Source organism: Pteropus medius, unplaced genomic scaffold (genome assembly GCF_902729225.1).
Source record: "Pteropus medius unplaced genomic scaffold, Ma_sr-lr_union100, whole genome shotgun sequence".
NCBI lineage: Eukaryota > Metazoa > Chordata > Mammalia > Chiroptera > Pteropodidae > Pteropus > Pteropus medius.
The window spans coordinates 5893097-5912309 of NW_024354886.1; the positions used below are offsets into that span (position 1 = coordinate 5893097).

Here is a 19213-nt window from a genome sequence, read left to right on the forward strand (position 1 = left end):
CAGTCTCTGTACTCTGGAAGCCTACAGTTCTGTGTACTGTTTTTTAAAAACGTTTGAATATTTAAATGCTAAAGGTATATAACCATATTTAGAAAAAAGTCTTCCTCTCAGCTCTGCTCCCTGGAGGCAACCACTGTTACTAATTTCTTACAACAGATTATTCCAAAAGTAATCGATGCATGTTTGTAGTCTTGTTTAACTATTGCTGAGTTATGGCTGGGGACTGGGGGTCCTTCTGAGTGCTGCCCCGCAAGACACTGTCTCCCTCACATCATTTCCACCTTCTTCTGCTTTTCAGGGTCTCTGCTGAGAGTCCATAGCTGGGAAGACAACTATGCTATGACAACAATAAAGCCCAAAGAGAAAGTTTGAGGACTGCTGACAGCCCCGCCTTCTGTCCTAGAGCTACCATTTCTACCTCAGGCCATGGTTGTGCAGAATAGTGCAGATGCTGGGGACTCCAGGGTGGGTGTGCAACTGGAGCCCTTCCTGCATCAGGTCGGGGGACACCTGAGTGTGATGAAGTATGACGAGGACACTGTATGCAAGCCCCTCATCTCCCAGGAGCAGAGGTTCTACGAATCCCTGCCGCCGGCCATGAAGCGGTTCACCCCACAGTACAAAGGTGAGCATATGGGCAGCATATGCGGCTCGGGGCCAACACACTGGACCAACACACTGGGCTTGTCTGCATGCACCCACCACTTCCTCAAGCACTGCGGTGTGTGAAGCAGTTGCCATGGAGACACGCCCCTCTCCTGCAGCCCAGCTGGCCTTCACTGTCCTAGTTTCTCTGAACTTTTCAAGCCTCCAGGTCTGAAGTATAATAGAATTTGGAGCCACAAGGCTTTGAGGAATTGAGAATGGAATAAAATGAGGCATTCTAGTCTGTGCTTTGGGAGTGCCATGGCTGGATCCTGCAACTGTGGTTGGTAAACATAGGATAGGTAGAGAGGCCTTCTTCACCTCCCTCTGGAGACCTAGGCAGGGGGTGAGAGCTTTGGGCTCTCAGGACATGGAAGAGCTGGGACATGGCAGGTTTAGGAAACCAGAATTCCTGCCCTCATCCAGAGGCAAAGCCAGAGGCATGGGCTGCCTGCCAGGTGTAGCTGGGGAAATTGGGCATGGATCAGTGTGTGCTCTGATCTGAGCACAAGCTGGGTTCTGGGGAGAGAAAGCTGGTGGGGAGGGCTGCCTAGTGAGGGCCTTCAGGCGGGACTTCCAGGCAGGACCTCCAGAAGGGACCTCTGGACATGGCCTTCAGGCTGTTTTGTCCATACCCAGCCTTTGGTAAACACAGTTCACACGGCTCAGGCCATGACTCTGCCAGGCACCAGCCCTGCAATGGCATGAGCACTCAGAGAAAAGATCCCCTTTAAAGGATTTTAGCTGTCATGACTACAAGATTCTGCTCTCCTCGTCCAAGTATTTGTAGTGAAGGCAATGATAACATCCAAACAAGTCAGTCAAAAACTCCCTTGCATTTCAATGATTGAGATAACTGGGAAGGATGGAGCCTATCTACATCAGTGTTTCTCGAAATGTGATCTGGGATCAACCAATTTTACCAGACTCGCTGGTGTGTATGTGTGTGCATGTATGCGTGTGTGCAGGTTCCTGGACCCCAGCCCAGACCTGGGAATCAGAATCCCTGATGTCATCATGCTCTAAATTGAGACCCATTAGTAGGAGGCCAAGGCCTGTGCCCTAGGCACTGCTTTTGTCCCAGCCTGCCAAGCCCTCCTGAGAGTCTGAAACAGGATGGCTGCGAAATGGGGATGGACGGCTGGCGTGAAGCCTGTATAGGCCTCCCCTGGGCCTTCTGGGGGCCCAGGCTAGTGTTACCCATTGCTTATGGGTCACTGCCCATCTTGTCAGAATACCCACTGGAATTAATGTCTATCATTTCAAAACTGAACTCAACCCAGCAAATGGTGGCAGATCTTTGCGTGGGGCGGCCTCCCACCTGCAGCATTTCAAGCTTCAACATAGCTCTGGAGCTGAGACAGACTGCCAGGGCAGGCGCAGGCAAAGCAGGAAAGTGAAAGAAGCTGCTTGGTCTCTAGAACCCTACCCTGGTGTGCTCCCTGAGCCCTATCTGCATGTGCCCATCCCCCTTGGGAGTAGGACAGCACCACTCTTGAGTACGCTTGGGCACTGGTCTACTGTCCAGACCCCTACTCTGCCCTGTTCCCCGCTTCAGGTTGGGCCCATCCCCAGTGCCAGCTGCTCTGGCTCTCTGCTAAAGGTAATGGATTAATTTGAGCTACAGCATCATAGCTACATGAATCGACAGCCACAGAGGACAGTTCAGTCTCTGCCTTCGGGCTTTACTCAGGAGATTGTGTTTCCAGACAACTGCTTCAGGGAACTGCAGACACCCTCCAGGTGAGACCATGCAGCCCAGCCGAGGGTGAGGATGAGGCAGAGACCCTGGGCTGGGGTGACACCCAAACATGAGATTCCAATGATGCAGAAACTGATTCACTCACTAGCCACAATCCAGGCACTACCTAAGAAAATGCACGTCTATGGAGACACTACAAGGCCCAGAACTAGGACCCTTACTCTCAGACGCCTGGGGTAGGTAGCTGAGATCAGGTTTTAGGTGGGAAAGGAACCCTCAAAGGGTGCTCAGGTTGTGTAGACTTCTTGTTTCACCTGGTAAGAAAAGTAACATCAGCTAACCCTTAGTGTTCCCTCAGTGCCAAACACAACTAACTGTAAGTAGTTTCCACGTACGAATTCATTTAATCCTCACAACCACCTACTGAAATGGGGACTATTATCCCCATTTCGCAGGTAAGGAGACTGAGGCAAGAAAGGTTACCTGACTTGCCTCAGGCCACACAGCCAGTGAGAGGCAGAGCCAGGATTCAAAGCCGCAAAGTGTGGCTCCCAAGTGTGGCTTTTGACTCGAGCAGATACTGTTACTAGAGAGATGGACTCCTTGAATGCCAGTGCTCAGAGATGCATCTTGCCCAATGAAGGAGGGTATGTGACTTGCCCGGGGTCACTAAGCTAGAGACTTCAGGTCAGGGAGACTCTAGTGCACACAAGCCTGCCATAGGGGTCTCCTTTTTTCTCCCCGATGGGAATAGCCCCAGAGAGAGGAGCTGTTTCTGGAGTGACCACTGAGCACACCCTCTTCCTGCTCATCACCCTGCACTGTGATGGCATCGGGGATGTTGGGCAGAGATGTCATTCTCAAAGGCGGCCTTCCCGAGCCAGGAGCTCACCCTAGACCTTTTACGGGGCTCCTCAGGTATGATGACAGCATCTTGGGGCTGCACCCCTCTTGCTTCCTGTCAGCTTTGGGTTAGTGAGGACATGCTCCTAGGTCCGGCTGGTTAACAGATAAGCCAGATTCATATTACAGATAGTGGTGAATAAATGCTCTCAAAAGCTTAAAAAAATGATGGAATATGCACAGAGGCTGAGGAAGCTGCTCGGCCAAACTGAAATTGCTGAGATGTTCTGGGCATGTCAATTGTGGCAGGAAGCACTCTTGTCTGCCCAGTTAGCATGGTGGCAGGTCAAGGTGCTAGGGAACAGCTGACGAGCAGGCAGCCAGAGGCTCTCACTGGGTCCCCGATTTTCTTGGCCAGGCAGGGACAAGAGCATGCTCGGAGCCCACGGGCCTGTGAGGCCTAGTCCCCATGGACATACAAGGTAAGCTGGAGGCCAGGGCAGGACCAACATGGCTCTTAATGAAATTAACTATCCAAGCCCCTAGCAGCCTATATTCCACTGAGAAGCTGCTCCTGTGAAGAGTAGGAAACCCAAGATTGTTTGCAAGGCCCTATCTGTGCTGGGTCCCAGGCTTCAGAGGGAAGGGCTAGGCTGAATCATAGAGGGGTGTATGGGAGAGGGAGGGAAGACAGGCAGAGACACATAGTCAGTCAGAGGCATGCAGGAAGACGGAACAAGAAGGCAGGGACACGGAGCCTGGCTGTGTAGCTCTGACAATATGAGAAATAGAAATGACTTTTGGGTTTTATTGGTTTTGGGTTATTTATGCCTCTGCTCACCTCCATTTATTTAGACAATCAAAACAGATGAGATAGACAAGAGCTGGGACCTGGGGAAGTGAGTGAAGGTCACATTTCTTATCCATCCAGAGAGGCATCCTGAGTCCAGGCTCCCGAAGACTGTGTAGTTTCTGGCAGGGCCTCTACCACAGCGCCTGGATGGGAAAGTCCAGGGGTCTGCTGGATAGTAACTTGAACTTTATAAGATCTGGAAGGGCCTTGCCCTTAGCTGCACACCTCTTGGGCTGCCCAGGCAACCAGGAGGCTCCAAGCACCCCAACAATGATCACAGATGCCAGTGAGCTCTCCCCATTCTCACACGTAGAGAGTAGGCTCCGGGGCCTGGCGGTGGTTTCCAGGTCAGCGCCCCTCCCTAGAATAAGCACAGCAAGGCTCCTGCCCAGGAAAACAGAACTGGAACTATAAACCCTACATCCATGGGCTTCCTGGTGCTCCCAGTCCCTGTGCCGATGACCCTGTCACAGGATGGTGGGATAACAGCTTGTTTGTTCCATGGCATAGAATGACCAGCACATGCACACGACTGAGTAACAGCAGAGGGGTCCTCATCCACACACAGGTAAACACAGTGTGACAACACGGACTCTCCCAATAAAGTCCTCAAGTCCATGTGACAGTTTGTTCCTTCTTTCCCATCTGTGTCTGGCATGGATGGCCTTCTTGGAGCTCTGCCCCTGTGTGGCCTTGGGCAAATTATTCCATCTTTCTGAGACCCAGTGACCACAGTCAGGCTTGCTACTAATGCTGGCACATAGTAGACATGAAAGACATGACAGTGATGATCGCTATCACAGTTATTTCCCCGGCCTGCCAACAGCCCCTGCTCTCATGCATAGACCAGCTTTGGTGGGCCTGGTCTAAGATGCATGCTGGTTTTCAGATAAACCATAAATGTCAGGTTCAGGCACAGTATTATTGTTAGTATCATTATTACTTTATAGGACACAGGGGCCTGGGATGAGCTGAGGAAAAGCAGAGTATTTTTAGGAGCCAGAGAAAACTGAATGTCACTCTCAGGTTGCAAAATTAGGGCACTGGGAATCTAAGATGACAGGACTGGCCCAGGGAGACGGCTGAGCTAGGCACAGATAGCTCTGAAGAGCGACTTGCTGAATTATAGAGCAGCCTCGAAAATGAGTGTCTGCACTGACCAGCCCCCGAGGGCTGGGCAGGACACAAGCAGGAAATCAGCTGTCTTGAGTGCTTGTTCAGCAGAAATTACCACTTAGGATGGTACCAAGAGAAGGTGACCAAGTGGCAGGGAGAGGAAATAAATATCTTGGAGGACACGATCACATGCAATCTACCTTCAGTCAAGGTCCCAGCAGAAAATGAGAGGTACATACAAAGAAGTTCAAATGAGGAGAACTTTTAAAAGGAACTATGTGCATAAGTGCATGCAGGATAAAGGGAACAACTGGGCATGGTGAGGCACCAGGGACCGGCAGCACTGGAAACCTGTCACCACCCCTAAGCCTGAAAGATCAAAGTGTAGGGATGGCATTACTGACCCAGTGAAAAGGAGGCCACAGAGGAACATAGTTGTGGCAGGGCCACACTGCAGCAGGGAGAGAACCAGCGGGATAAACATCTCGAACTTCCTCCCAGCTCTCGTTGCTTGCCAATATCTGCCATTGGCCAGACCCACTGGTTTGCTCCATAGGGTCAGCCTGTTAGGCATAAAGCAGGGTGAACACTGGTAAAGTGTGTGGGCTCGCGGGGGAGGGAGCAAACAGAAAACATAACATCAGCTGCTGGAAGAACAGGGAACCAAGTACTCTAGGTTTCCAGTTCTCACAAAACTATTAGGGGGGGTGGTCTCCTGTGCAGCTACCAAAACTATCATTCCCTCTTCATCAGAACTCTGGTGAGGATGGGCAACTGCTGGATGCCGAGCCCCAGGGAGGAAAGCCTGGTACTCTGCCACCTGAGTGAGAAGTCCAAAGGGGAGGGCCACAGAGCCATGAATATATGTGTCAGTGCTAATTACCCGATCTGGCTGACTTCCCAGAGAAGAAGCCCAGTTAGCACATCTGTTCATTGGGTTTCCTCACACTCGTCACATTCACAAGTGGAAGAGATCATGCCTTGATTATAAATGCCAATGGTTAGGAGGTACTGTAAGTTGGGGAAATCTCACAAGTCTTTTTATATCAAAGAACCATGTTCCACCAATAATCTTCATACGTTGTGCATCTAACCAAAGAAAATAGCAAGCATCGGTATGAAACCCAGAGATGGGTGAGGATGGATGAAGTGGTGACAAAGAGTTCCGAGCCCCAGCAGGCTGAGGTGGCTTCCTGGAAGAAGCTGGTCAGATAGACAAATGGAGGAGAAAGGATAATAGAAGAAGCAAAGGACAAGGGCGAGGAACGGATGGGCCCCAACTTCCCTCACTGCCACTCTGAGGCAGGGGCCCCTTTTTGCAGAAGACCAGCTCTGATGTCCCAAGGCTGGGCCCAGGTGGGACAGCTGTGGTGTGACTGGGAAGGCGTGACTGTGCACGGAGGAACTAGAATGTGAGAACAAAATGTACAGGGCTGGCTTTGTCTGAAGTGTGAAGGAGCAGAAAAGTGCCATAAAGGAGCGGCCGGGCCAAGAGAGGCCCAAGGCTATTTTCTGCAGGCTCCACAGCACTGAGCTCATTCTGGAACAGGTCGGGCTCAGGCTAAACCAAGCCAATTGCTATAGCTCTTCCTTGAGAGAGGAATTGGGGAAGAGGGAAGGTTGACCATTGTCATTAAGCCACACTTCAAAATGATTTCACCCATTATGTCCAGTCAGGTAAATTCCATCTGGTTTCTCTGTGTCCAGTCAGGTAAATTCCATCTGGTTTCTCTGCCCATCCTGTCCCTCATGTGCTCTGCAGGCACCATCACGGTGCACCTCCTGAAAGACAGCCTCGGCCATCTCAGCCTGGTTGCCAACCCACTGAACGAGAACCGGGAACCCTTCGAGGTCTCCACGGAGTCGGCGGCAGTGGCAATATGGCAGACACTCCAGCAGACCACCAGCGGCAGTGGCGGTGCCCATCCCCTCTCCCAGTGGCAGCATTCCCAGTTGGCACATTCACTCAAGGAGAGGTGAGGGACACCTGGCAGATGACAGAAATTGGGAGCTCGTCTCTACCTGGGACCAGCTCTACTCTCACCTGTGACAAGGCCAATGGCTCCTCATGAAGGCCCAAGCAGAGAAAATGAGAAATTCAGATGAAGGCTCTGTCTAGAATAACCAATGTGATCAAAGAAAGGAATACATCTTCTTCACACTGCTCCTAGAGGGAGGACTGTGATGCATTTATCTCAGATGCTGATGCACATGCAGAGCCCTATACAGAGCAGGCATTTGGCACATATTGTTTAATTAAGTACCCATTTCACTGAGACCTTGAAGTGTCTGAGGGGAAATGTGCAGAGCAGAAACCTCAGAATAGTTGACATGAATGAAAAGTGTGGCTAATGTCTCTGAAAAACCATCTTTTCTTAGCAGTCCAGAGGAGATGAGGAGAGAGGCCAACGCATCACTCAGTGGGAACTCAAAGGCACAGGTTGGCTCAGGGCACAGAGGTCCCTAGAAAGGTCTCCAAAACCTCTGATAATGTCAGCCGACCTTTTTCAGGTGAAAAGAATCCCTGCGGATTTTTAAAACATGTATGGGAAACAAAAGAGAGCTAATGCAACGAAATTATCTTCCTTCCCCAAGGAGCACAGACAATCTAATTAAGCCTCTTGGCTCTGCATCAGGAAGCTGGTGCACATTATCTCCATTTCACAGATGGGGAAGCCAAGATGCAGAGGGCGGGAGAGAGGGAGACCAGGGACCTGTGACTTCTACCCTCTGTGGCATTTTGAGGTCTCAAAGGTAACAGTCTAAATCCCCTGCCTTCTGATTCCCTACTGTGTCGCCCCAATAGTGAGATAATAATCCAGATCGCTTATAAGTGAATTTAGACCATCTCAGCCTTCTGAGGGGGTGACACGCTCTAATGAGTTCATCTGAATTTAGAGAGTCCTCACCTGCACCCCCACTCCAGAAGGTGGGGGCTGCAGTGTGGCCTGATCCAATCTGGTGCCAGGGCCTGAGTTGGGGCAAGAAAGGCACTCTGAGGCCTTACCAGTGTCCTGGAGAGTCTGTGTCAGAGTCCAACCAAGAGAGCACAGTCAGTCACAAGAAAGGGCATCTTTCCCCAGACCTCTGACCCTGGATACCGATTGTCCTGTGCTTCCCTCACCTGCAGCCAAGCCACAGCACTCCTGAGGTCTGAGTTCCACCTTAGCACCCACGTCTCCTCCCTGGTAGAAGACCCTGATGGGAACCAGGCCCAGGACGAGAGGAAGAGCTTCAACCCCTGGGGTCTGCACTGCCACCAGGCCCACCTGACCCGCCTGTGCACCGAGTATCCAGAGAACAAGCGACACCGTATCCTTGCCCACCCTTTCCACCACAGGGTCCCAAGGACAGGAAGGTGTACCTATGAGGGGGTGGATGGGTGGAGGGGAGACCAGGGGAGTGATAGAGACAAAGAGATATTATTGGGGCAGAAGGGAGACGGGGAGGGTCAAGTAAGGGGTAGGAGGAGAGACAGATGTGAGGGAAAGTTGGAGACATGAGCCTCAGACCTGTGACTAGAAGAAATCAGTTCTCTCCAAAAGAAAACTCAGAGATTATAGGGGAATCAGACTGGGAATTAAGCTGAACACAGTGCCCCTGGTGGGCCACTGGCTGTATCTCTGTCACCTGAGCAGTAAGGATGGTCTGGGCTGAAGGTTTCTGTGGGCAGATAGGAATGATGACTGCCATGCCTGGCAGGGGGCTCAGAGGGCTGGGCGGGTCCCCCACACCCCAACCTCCTTTCTATCCTTTCAAATTCTCCCCACAGGGGTCTTCCTACAGAGTTGATGGAGGGGAAGGGGTATGGCTCTCCCTTAGGGAAGTGCCCATGGGTGGACCCTCCCCTTTGTTTCCAGGTTCTCAGTGAACAAATTTAGGCTTAAAATGCCCCTTTGTCACCACTGGGCTCCTCCCTGCAAAAGGGCAGCTGGTTTCAGTATTTACTAAGACAAATCTGCAACCCTCATCCCTAAAGAGCTTTTGCAGGATAATTATTCCACTAAAATTAATATTCATGCAATTCACCTCTGAAGCTAACATCAACCCACTTCTCTCAAAAGGTACTGGCCCATTCAGTGACTAGAGGTTTTAGCCTTATGATTTTCTGCCATAAAAGGAAAACCAGAGGAGAGAAAGAGCAATTAGGGGGATCGTTTTATAAACTATAAATGTCTAACCAAATGTACTGTATACTTGAAACTAATTTAAAAAAAAAAAAAGTTTGCTGTAAAACAGAAAAAAAAATAAATAAATTGGGCAAAAGGCCTGCCAGGGATTTCAGACTTAACATTTAAGTTTCAACCTCAGAGCAAGAAGGAAAAGAAGCGTGCGTACTCATAAATTCTGCCTAAATAAAGGGACCTATTAAAGCAGCCTGCAAAGCTACTACCTGGGATTCTTAATAGCAACGATGGGTTTGTCTGTAATGAAAAAATGGGAGTGAAGGAATAATGCTCAGAGTAGAGAATCTCTAGCCAGCTTCGGAGGTGTGCTGCCTGCCTCCTGTGGGGCAGTGGTCTTAGTGTCTTTGGAATCTTCCTTAACTTAGTGTGATCAGGGTTCCTGTTGCTGGAAAATGTCGTGTCACAGTACAAGTATCCCTGCATCCTGGACCTGAAGATGGGGACCAGGCAGCATGGGGATGATGCATCTGAGGAGAAGAAGGCCCGCCACATGACGAAGTGTGCACAGAGCACCTCAGCCTGCCTGGGCATGCGCATCTGCGGCATGCAGGTGAGTGGCAAAGGACCCACTGCAGGGCTGGGCATCCCGGTATCTCCACTGTGGAGCAAGGATGTCTCCCATCCAGACACCACTGTCCCCTGCAGAGCTCCCCACTTTGGGGGAAGCAGCCAGGTACCAATCTTCCACCAAGGAAGTGCACATCCTAATCTATGACACACTGGGTTTTCTAAAGAGCTCCTTTCAGGGTAGCAGTGTCAAAACTCCACCATTTTTTAACTTGGTCTCAGGGTCTTTGGCAGTTGAAACTTTCCACAGTGGCCACATGGGTCCTGCCCACATTGAGAACAGAGCTTTGATGACAGTGTGTGAGCAGAGTCTGGGGAAAGAACTATATGCCAAAGAGCTTCTCTGTGCACTCTGTGGATTCCTCATTCTCTAAATGATAAAGCCGAACTCCTTCTCAGATGTTATAAGGCAGTCTGTCTCTGAATTTCTATTCGCCATTCTCTCTTCTTACTCCACCTATTCTGCTTCTTGCTATCTGTTCGGCTTAACAAAGTGGGAAGGTAGTAACCTGCTAAGCCCAGGCAAAGCATTGGTTAATTTTTATTGCTCAGACTCTGCACCTTGTTTTTGCTGTTCAGATGTGGCTTGTGGCAGGGGCTGCAGGAGAACAGTTGGAAATAAACTTCCTCCATTCGTTCACTCCTTATAGTCTATCTACTCAAAGCAAAACCAGATACCGATTTGACGGTAAATGTTATAGCTTTCTTTAATTGAAACTGCCACCCCTTGAAGCTGGAAGTTGAGTCTCTAAATTTGTTGCACGGATGTTCCTTAAAAGGCTTGGAATGCAGTCCTCAAGAGAATGGGGTGTGATGATTTGTGGTGTAAATGGAATCTCTCTCTGGATCTTAAACCTTCTGAAATTGATCTGATTTATTTAGAAAGTGATGCCTATCATGTACTTAAGATGGCTAATTTAGCAGCCGATCACTAACCCTCCAAAACCACACCTAGTCTATTATATCCTTCTGATTTTTTTCATTACTGGTTTCCCATAAACATATCATATAATCTGAAGGCAGGAAAGACCTGAGAAACTGTCTTGGCCAGGTATGGGCAGCCCTTCCCAGGTGTGCCAGGCAGAGGCGTGCCAAGTCATTCCCTGGCAATGCCAGCTGCTGGCCTCAGTTTAGCTTTCGCTGCTGCTTATGCCATCCAAATTAAAAGGGGGATGCTTGCCACTGTCCCCCCATCAGTGTCTCTCTTTCATCTGCTCCCTTCTGATGGCCAAGACATGACAAGGGAGGGAAGAGGGTCTGGTGCCAAGGAGACGAGCCACCAGCTCCACAGAGCTGCTGTGAACTTCCCTATATGCAGGATCCCCTCAGCTACACTGGCTGCCCAAAAATTCCATCCACACCTGATCTAGCCTGTCTTTTATCTTCAAATAATTCACCCTCTTCCACTCCAAGAGCCATTATTTCCTTGGAATCTGCAGAGAAAGAACTTTATAAACGGTTGGGGAAAATTTAATCTAGTTGGCTTTCCAAGGCCATTGGCTGTGACTTCAGATTCCTACTGAAGCTTTCTAGCTTAGGTTAGCTAATATTTGAATTGAGGAGGGCCAGAAGCCAGGATTTAAATCATGATTTGGAGGCTGACATTGGAAATTCACAAGAAAGGAAATCCAACTCTTTTCCTCATGGGTGGAGGGTCACCTTTGTAGGGTGAGGATCTTTAGACCTTGGATTTCTATTAGAGGCTTGCACAGAAAGCATTTTAAAATGTAAAAGCCAATAGGTGCATGATGAAAGATCATCATTCTGTTCATTTTAGCCATTTTTGCCCTGTGTCTCCTGGAAATCCGTTTATATATTATGTTAGCTTGTGATGCTGCAACTGCAGCAGATGCAATTTTTTTGTTCGTAATTCTTCACATGTTCTCTTTCTTTTTAACATAAGGTTTATCAAATTGATAAGAAGCACTTTCTCTGCAAAGACAAGTACTATGGAAGAAAACTCAAAGTCGAGGGGTTCAGACAAGCCCTCTATCAGTTCCTGCACAATGGAACCCGTCTCCGGACAGAACTGCTGGAGCCCATCCAGCGCCAGCTCCAGGCCCTCCTCTCGGTCATTAGGAGCCAGAGTTCATACCGATTCTATTCCAGCTCTCTCCTCATCATCTATGATGGGCAGGAGCTGATGGAAAGAACCCTGGGTGGCCAGCATCCTCAGGAGGCTCTGCAGACAGCCCACAGCAACTCTCCTGGAGGTCTTGCTAAAGTTGACATCCGGATGATCGACTTTGCTCATACGACATACAAGGGCTCCTGGAATGAGCATACGACCTACGATGGACCAGATCCAGGCTATATTTTTGGTCTGGAGAACCTCATCCAGATTCTGCAGGATATACAGGAGAAAAAATGAGGTGTTGGGCCTATCCATATTTTTCTGGAGTACAGATCTTAAGAGGGACCTATTGGTAGTGAGGGTAGTCTAGACACCCCCTAGATATCTTTGTAATAATCATATCTACATTCAAAAGCCATCACTATACATGGCAGGCTATATTAATATATGCTAGAAAAACCAGCTCTGGAGATAATTCACATACCTGGCATCTTGTGCTAATGCTGGTCACCACAGACTGGACAGTCAGTATGAAATGGCATCATCTTGGAGTATACTGGAGGGGTGCAGCATGAGTTAGAGGCCAGCATTACGGTGAAATTCTAGAGTATTTGCATTTTAAAATGCTTCCTTGTTATCATGCTACAATCCTTGCAAGCTGTGAGGCAAAAAAATCTTACTTGAAGAAGACTTAAAGAATGAGTTAACAAGTTCACGGGTTTCTGCTTGCATGAGCTGCCTGCTCCAAAGGCAGACAGAAATAATGAATGCCTCTTACCTTCCTAAGAGGCACTGTAGGTGGGGCAGGATGAAGTGGGACAGATCTGCCCATTTCACCAATTTTGTACCAGGTTCTGAAGGGACAAAGACAATCCCAGACACAGCACTGGCAAACCAACACCCCAGATTTCCCATTTTTACCTGTGGAGAGAAAGGTCTCTTTACAGACTTCTAAGTACCTATTGGAAGCAACGATTCTGCCAGAATCTAACCTCAAAATGCCTCTGAATCTGACCATGAAATACAGCTTTCCAATGGTGGTGGAATGCACATGAGGAGGAACCACTGATGTTAAATTACACTCTTAGCTTTCCATTTATTTATTGGAGTATGTGGGGGAGGAGAGGAGTCAGAAGTAAGGAGCCTGAAGAACTGAGGAAACCAGGCACAATGTTTACAAGACCAGTGGACAAGTATAAACATGGAACAAACAATTCCAATGAATTCTTTCTTCTGCACTGTGGAAACCTATTACAATGCCTGATTCAAGCACTGAGATACATTACCCAGTTAGAGAAATAAATTTGTTAATAAAATTACTAAGGTCACCAATGATTATTTGGTGTACTTTATTACCCTTTCTGTTTATTTTTTCTGATCATCACACTGTATGGTAGCTCTAATTTATGGGAATACAGCAGGAACAGTTCACCGATTTCCTGCTGTCTTTCGGGGAACTTGGTGGGAAATGGTGGCTAATAAAATATTTGCATGTACCTACAAGGCAGGCCCCAGACCTGAAAAGTAAGTAGTCCTTTCACTTGAACCTTATACAATGCAAAATTAAATAATTTCTGGATTCCCGTGGCTAATTACCATCAACTTTCCAAAATCCTAATAGAAGAGTGGCCTAGATAATAAAAAACTTTCATTTAATTTTGTGATACATTATATGGATTCCAAAGCAAGTTAACTTCCCTAATTATGTTTGGCTGAAGTAATGACAAAACTAATTTGCATGCTCTGTGCCCTTGGTGGGAGGTTTGAGTCAAAGACTATTGAGCAGCAAAAGGGAGTCAGTCGAAAACTAAATATTTGCTAATGACAAAATAGAGCCCTAAATACTGCTTTTTCAAGCCCCTTCATTGCTTGAGAACCTGGTTCCACATCAACCGAGTCCAAAGCTTCCTGGCTCACCTTCTGACTCTGCCACTATTAGCAGCCCTGGGTGTGTGGGACTTGACTGATAATGAGGTGGGAACAATCAGCTGAAACCTAAGTCTTTTAGGGCTGGCCACCCACATCACTAACTATGCTAGAACCACTCTCCATGGGCTGGCTCCTTATTCCTGCCCATGTGATGCCCCTCTCTTAGCTACTCTTTTAAACCATGGTGCCCTTCACATGAGGCTTTCTTCCTCCTTACAAATCATTCGAGGCCCAGCCCAAATTCCAACCTGCTCCTGAAGAGGTCCCTGATGAAAGAGCAGTCTGTTGCAAGGGACAAAGTTGGCTCCTGGTTTTAGACCATTCTTACTGGACTATCAGACTCAGAGGGGTCACCATGGTCTAGAAACTTATACAGCGTGCTGTCTTTTAGGCCTTGTGGTGGAAGATGGTGGTGTTACAAGAAGGACAGAACCTGGGTTCCTTCCTTCTGGATAACTGTGAAGAGCAGAGGCTATCTGTTGACCATGCTGGATTATAATGTTAAGCTACTGATATTTGGGGATTGTTTGTCATAACAGTTAGCCTACCCTAATACCTGTGGACAAGAACCAGACATGTGGCCCTACCCAGATGCCAGAGGGCAAAGATATAGTTTGTGTGCCTAGAAGAGGAAATGGGTTTGATGAGAACTCAGCCTCTACTATAACCTCTTTCTCCATATCCGCATGTTAAATTGATATCTGACTTAAGAAGAGAGAAGCAAAGATATAAAAAGCAAGTGAGGAGACAGCAGGGGCCTGGCAGTGCCAGAGCTGTGGGTTCTGATCCAGATCTTTCTCCTAGCCATATCTTCATACACTGAGTGTGCCCAGAGTGCTAGTAGATTTGCTTAGCATCTCCCCTACCTCAGTTTCCTTATCTACTCTAACTTGGTCCTCAAGACAGGTGATGTTAAAGAACAACCTGCTCCTGACCTCCCCATCAAGTGGTTGGGGATATGGGCAGCCTGAGAGACAGCCACCCAGCCCCATTTCTGCCCCTCTGATATTCCTGTGTGACTGAAAAGAAAGCTAAAGAGCAGAATGTTATGATAGCTGCTCCATAATACAATGTCATCTGGAAGCCCTGGGCCTCTGGGCAGCACCCTGGCAGCCCCATCACTCTTCCCAGCTGCATGGAGTCTTTTAGACCATGCTGGAAAGGGCAGGAAACAATCTAATAAAACAAATGGCAAGGCAAGACCACTCATCAACAGCTCTTCAAAATGATCTAAACTTCTGACTTTTAATTTAAATCTGTATCCTCTGTGGCCAAAAACATAAAACCAAAAGATGAGGGAAAAAAACTAAAATGAAGGTGTGGATGCCAAGAATTAGAGGGTAGGAGGAAGGGAAAAAAGCAGCTCTGGGACAATAAGTTGAACACCAGCCAGGCAGGCTGACTTGCAGCCAGGTTGGGTCCTTTTCATTATGTTTTTCTCCCTTCTGTTACTAAGCTGCCCTGAAATGGGACAGGAAATTTGACAGCTAATCCGAGAACAATTCAAATCCAGAAACATACCTGCTTTTGATTTGCCCTTCACCTTTCTCCCTCAGCTCTCTAAAGATGAGAATTTTATAGGGGAAGGGGTAGGGAAGGGGACAAGTGGACGAGAAGACCTGGGTTTATAGTCTAATGTCATCTTTTTTCTTCAGATTCATTTAGTGAGAGATTACCATGCACCAGGACCTATTGTCAAACAGTGCTTTGAGGCAAAAGGGGACCAAAAGTGATGGGGCTGCTACTTTAGCTCAGGGCCAGAGGCCATGAAATGCCTCTCTGAGGTGATATGGACCAGAGAGCAAAGTGAAGGGAGGGGAGCAGATGAAAAGATGTCCCAACAGAGCTGATGGGCTCTGGAGATATTGGGGTACACTCTAGGACCCCACTGGAGTCTGTCCCAGCATACTTCAAAAAACCTGTGTCTCTTGAAAAAAAAAGCTCATCTCCAGAATAAGGCAGCAATGACCTTTCTAGCTACCTTTATACGGGGGTATTAAATGACTAACTACTCCGATGCAAGTCTAGACCCACTTTTTACGGTAACATATGAGTGTTGCAGCCAATCATTTCCTCTGGTTGAATAGTTGAAAGAAGAAAAATCAGGCAATCATGCCCTACAATACAGCTAAGTATTTAATTCCTTTTTAATGTTTACATTATTAACACTAGCATTACAAAATGATATTTTTTACTTTCAAGCAATTAAAATGTGTGATTCAGTGTCTCAATTACTGGGATCGTTATAACTTGAAAAACTGAAGCAGCGCTCCCTTCCTCTTCTCTCCTCCCCATGAAGGTGCCTCATTTCTATAAAGAAAGATCAGGGCTCCGTAAAGCTCAAATGCCCATTCCAAATGGTTGGAGAGGTGAGGCTCTGGTGGGGATTTTCAAGGAGCCAGGAGGGCTACTGCATTCTGAGTGGAATGAGTGACAGCTCACAGGTGGATGTCATCAGCTCTCTGAGGGGCTGCCACTGCCCAGGTCACATTCCGGGCAGTGCTTATTAATGTGCTCAGAATGACACTGGGTGACTGACAAGCCAGTGAGCCCAGATTCTGGCTCCAACCACCCACAGGCATGTGGACATGGCGGGTGGTAGGCTAGGTAAAACAAAGTCAGAGAGGACCCTAGAGCCCCCAGGAAACTATAATGCGTACAGAAACACATCTGGCACACAGTTCACAACCATAATGCTGCAAGGAGGCCAGGAGAGGCACCAGGTGGGCAAGAGGATGGACTCTGAAACTAGTCAGCGGGGTTCAAGTCTAGGCTCTGCCACTTACCAGTTGGTGACATTGGCAAGTCCTTATCTTGTCCTCTCTGTGCTTGTTTCCACCTCTATAAAATGGGGACGAAATGAGTCAATATATGTAAGGCATTTAGAACAGTCCCTGGCACACAGCACATACTTAGTAAATGTTCATTTATCACTATAATTCCCATTTTAAAATGAAGAACTGAATCTCAGAGCGATTAAATAACCTACCCAAGGCTGGTCTCTCTGAAGGCCTTTGCCCTTGCTGCTCCTCTGCCTGGAAGCTGCTCTTGCCTCTCAGGTGACTCAGGTCTCTCTCAAACATAAGCCCCTCCAGACTACCCATACCCTACGCCTGCCCTAGTCACATGGACCCCGCACCCTGACTTGATCTCTCCCTGAAATTATGTTGTTTATTTAGCAAATGACTTCATACATATGAAGCCCTTTATTATTGTTATTGTATGTTTGCTTGGTTGTTATCTGTCTCCCCTAACTTAAATGTAAAACCCATGGGATCAGGGCCCTCATCCGCCTTATCCACCACATGGAAGTAGTTCAGGGCTGTCTTCATGGGTGTGTGATCTGTGCAGTCACACAGGGCTCTGTGCTCTGAAGGGCACCACATTTGGTTTAATGATCTGCTCTTACTGTCCTAAAATTCTTAATAATTTTTTAACAAGGAGCTTCGCATTTCCATTTTGCATAGGGCCCCTGCAAATGATATGGATTTGTCCTAAATAAACAAATGAGTGAATGAATGAGCAAGCCCACATTTCAGCTTGGGTCTGTCAGACTCCAAAGTCTCACTACTGAACCATCAAGACAAAAGCATGCTTCCAGTGGGGGAAAGAGAGGTGGGTAAGGCAGTCTGAACCAGGGACAACCCCAACCTGACGCAGAAGATGCTTTGCTGGTGAAGGGAGAGCCTTAGGAGGAGGCACTGGTTGGGCTTTCCCCTGGCATCCAGTTGTTCTTCTCAACATCTCGTTGCACTGTGCCTCAAGTGTGGTGAAAACCATTTGCTGCCACCTAATGTTACTCTTCCTTTTGCCTAAGACAGAGGGACCTCAGTCCCTGCCTCCCAAGACAGCTGTTCTCAGCCTGCCAGGTGCTCTTCAAAGCCACAACTGTAGTAAGGCCTCAGGCAGAATGACAAGGCTTCTCCAGGCATCCAGCACAGCCTTAGGTTCCTACTGCTTGACAATAACAGTTACAACCCTGGCATTTTGGGCTGTGAGGCAGCCATCAAAACTATGCAGCTATAAATACAGCTGATGGTAAAGATGGAGCAGGGAGGTATTGATGGGCTGGAACATGGTGGGGATACCCTTGAATGCATTTTCTACTTCCCCTGAACTCTCCTTACCTCAGGTGGGTATCCCCTGAACTCACTTACTTCAAGAGGGCATCAGAACAGTTCAAAGTTATTCCTTGTTAAAACCACCCATTGATCTTTCCCCAAATTAGATTCCTCCCTCTTCCTCTCTCTCCCATTCCTGCACCAGGCCTGGCTCTTGAGCTTGTACCCTTCCATTCCCACTTACCCACGCCCTTCAGATGCCATCCCTGATCTTTCTCCGCCCTGCTCTCCTGAACAGCCAGAAGTACTATTTCTTTCTTCAAACTCCCTTGCATTCTTTATCACTTCAAGCCCTTGTCACTTTTAACTTTGTGTTTTGGTTGTGTATTCACTCCCCTACTCAAGGCAGGAGTCTCCTGGACTCCCCTTGACAAAATAAGTGGAGAGAGAAAGACAAGGTTTTGGGGAAGCATGTATGCATGGGACAGTCCTGTCTGGCTAAATGTAGGACAGTAAAGTGTGTTGGGGGCGGGGAGCTGAAGCTTTCTTAAGAAAAAATCTGGTAGGTGGGAGGATCTTTTGAAAAGAAAAATCAGGACATTCCACATGATGATGCAGCTGGAGATTTATGAAGAGACTTGGTAAAACATCGTTTTTCCATGCTGAATCAAGTTTTTCCCAGCTGATGCTCAAGCTAGAGAATCTGTGCTTCCCGGGTTAAAGTGCCTGGCTTGGAGAGGAAGGGTCCAGAGGGGACACTAATAGGGGTTGGGGGAAAGGGACAAGAGCTGAGGAGCATTAAAGAAGAAATTGTGGCAGAATACCAAGTGGTAGTGACAGGTACAGGTGCTGTGAGGAGAACGGAGCAGGAGGGGGTGTGTGAACCATGTGTGCGTGCTACGTGATTAAGTTCAAACACATTTTCATCCAATAACAACTTGTCGTTACATGCAAATGTGTCGTTTATGCAAATTAGCTGAGTTCGCCGAGAAGGGTTTTTTCAGTCTGGAGCTTGCGCAGTCACTGAAAAAGAGAAGCAAAGCTGTCTTTAAGGTTCTCCACGTCGGCCTTGCCCCTGGTTGCTGGGCTGGTTCCTGGAGAACCACGACGGAATTAGCCCTGCTCTCAAACACAAGCCAGCAGCGCCCCTACCAGGGGATCTGCGTGGAGCCAGCAAAGTCGCGCGTGCTCACTCGGCCCGCCTCGCCTCCACGGACAGGCTGCGAGCCTTAGTGC

At 48.1% G+C, this 19213-nt stretch overlaps 1 protein-coding gene across 1 annotated transcript; it reads left to right on the forward strand.

Annotated features, from left to right (window-relative positions):
- The first annotated feature begins 426 nt into the window (after nucleotides 1–426).
- On the forward strand, nucleotides 427–12284 carry IP6K3 (inositol hexakisphosphate kinase 3). Its single transcript, XM_039856272.1, has 5 exons — nucleotides 427–625; nucleotides 6922–7135; nucleotides 8290–8471; nucleotides 9721–9896; nucleotides 11817–12284. The coding sequence occupies exons 1-5, from the start codon at nucleotides 427–429 to the stop codon at nucleotides 12282–12284; spliced, it is 1239 nt and encodes a 412-aa protein (XP_039712206.1).
- Nucleotides 12285–19213: the final 6929 nt, after the last annotated feature.

What these genes read in the sequence shown, in the direction of transcription:
- IP6K3 (XM_039856272.1), top strand. Translation starts at nt 427, where the DNA reads ATGGTTGTGCAGAATAGTGCAGATGCTGGGGACTCCAGGGTGGGTGTG. An exon ending in GCACATTCACTCAAGGAGAG is followed by an intron (nt 7,136 to 8,289) that starts GTGAGGGACACC and finishes CCTCACCTGCAG; the next exon opens with CCAAGCCACAGCACTCCTGA. An exon ending in TCCAGAGAACAAGCGACACC is followed by an intron (nt 8,472 to 9,720) that starts GTATCCTTGCCC and finishes TAGTGTGATCAG; the next exon opens with GGTTCCTGTTGCTGGAAAAT.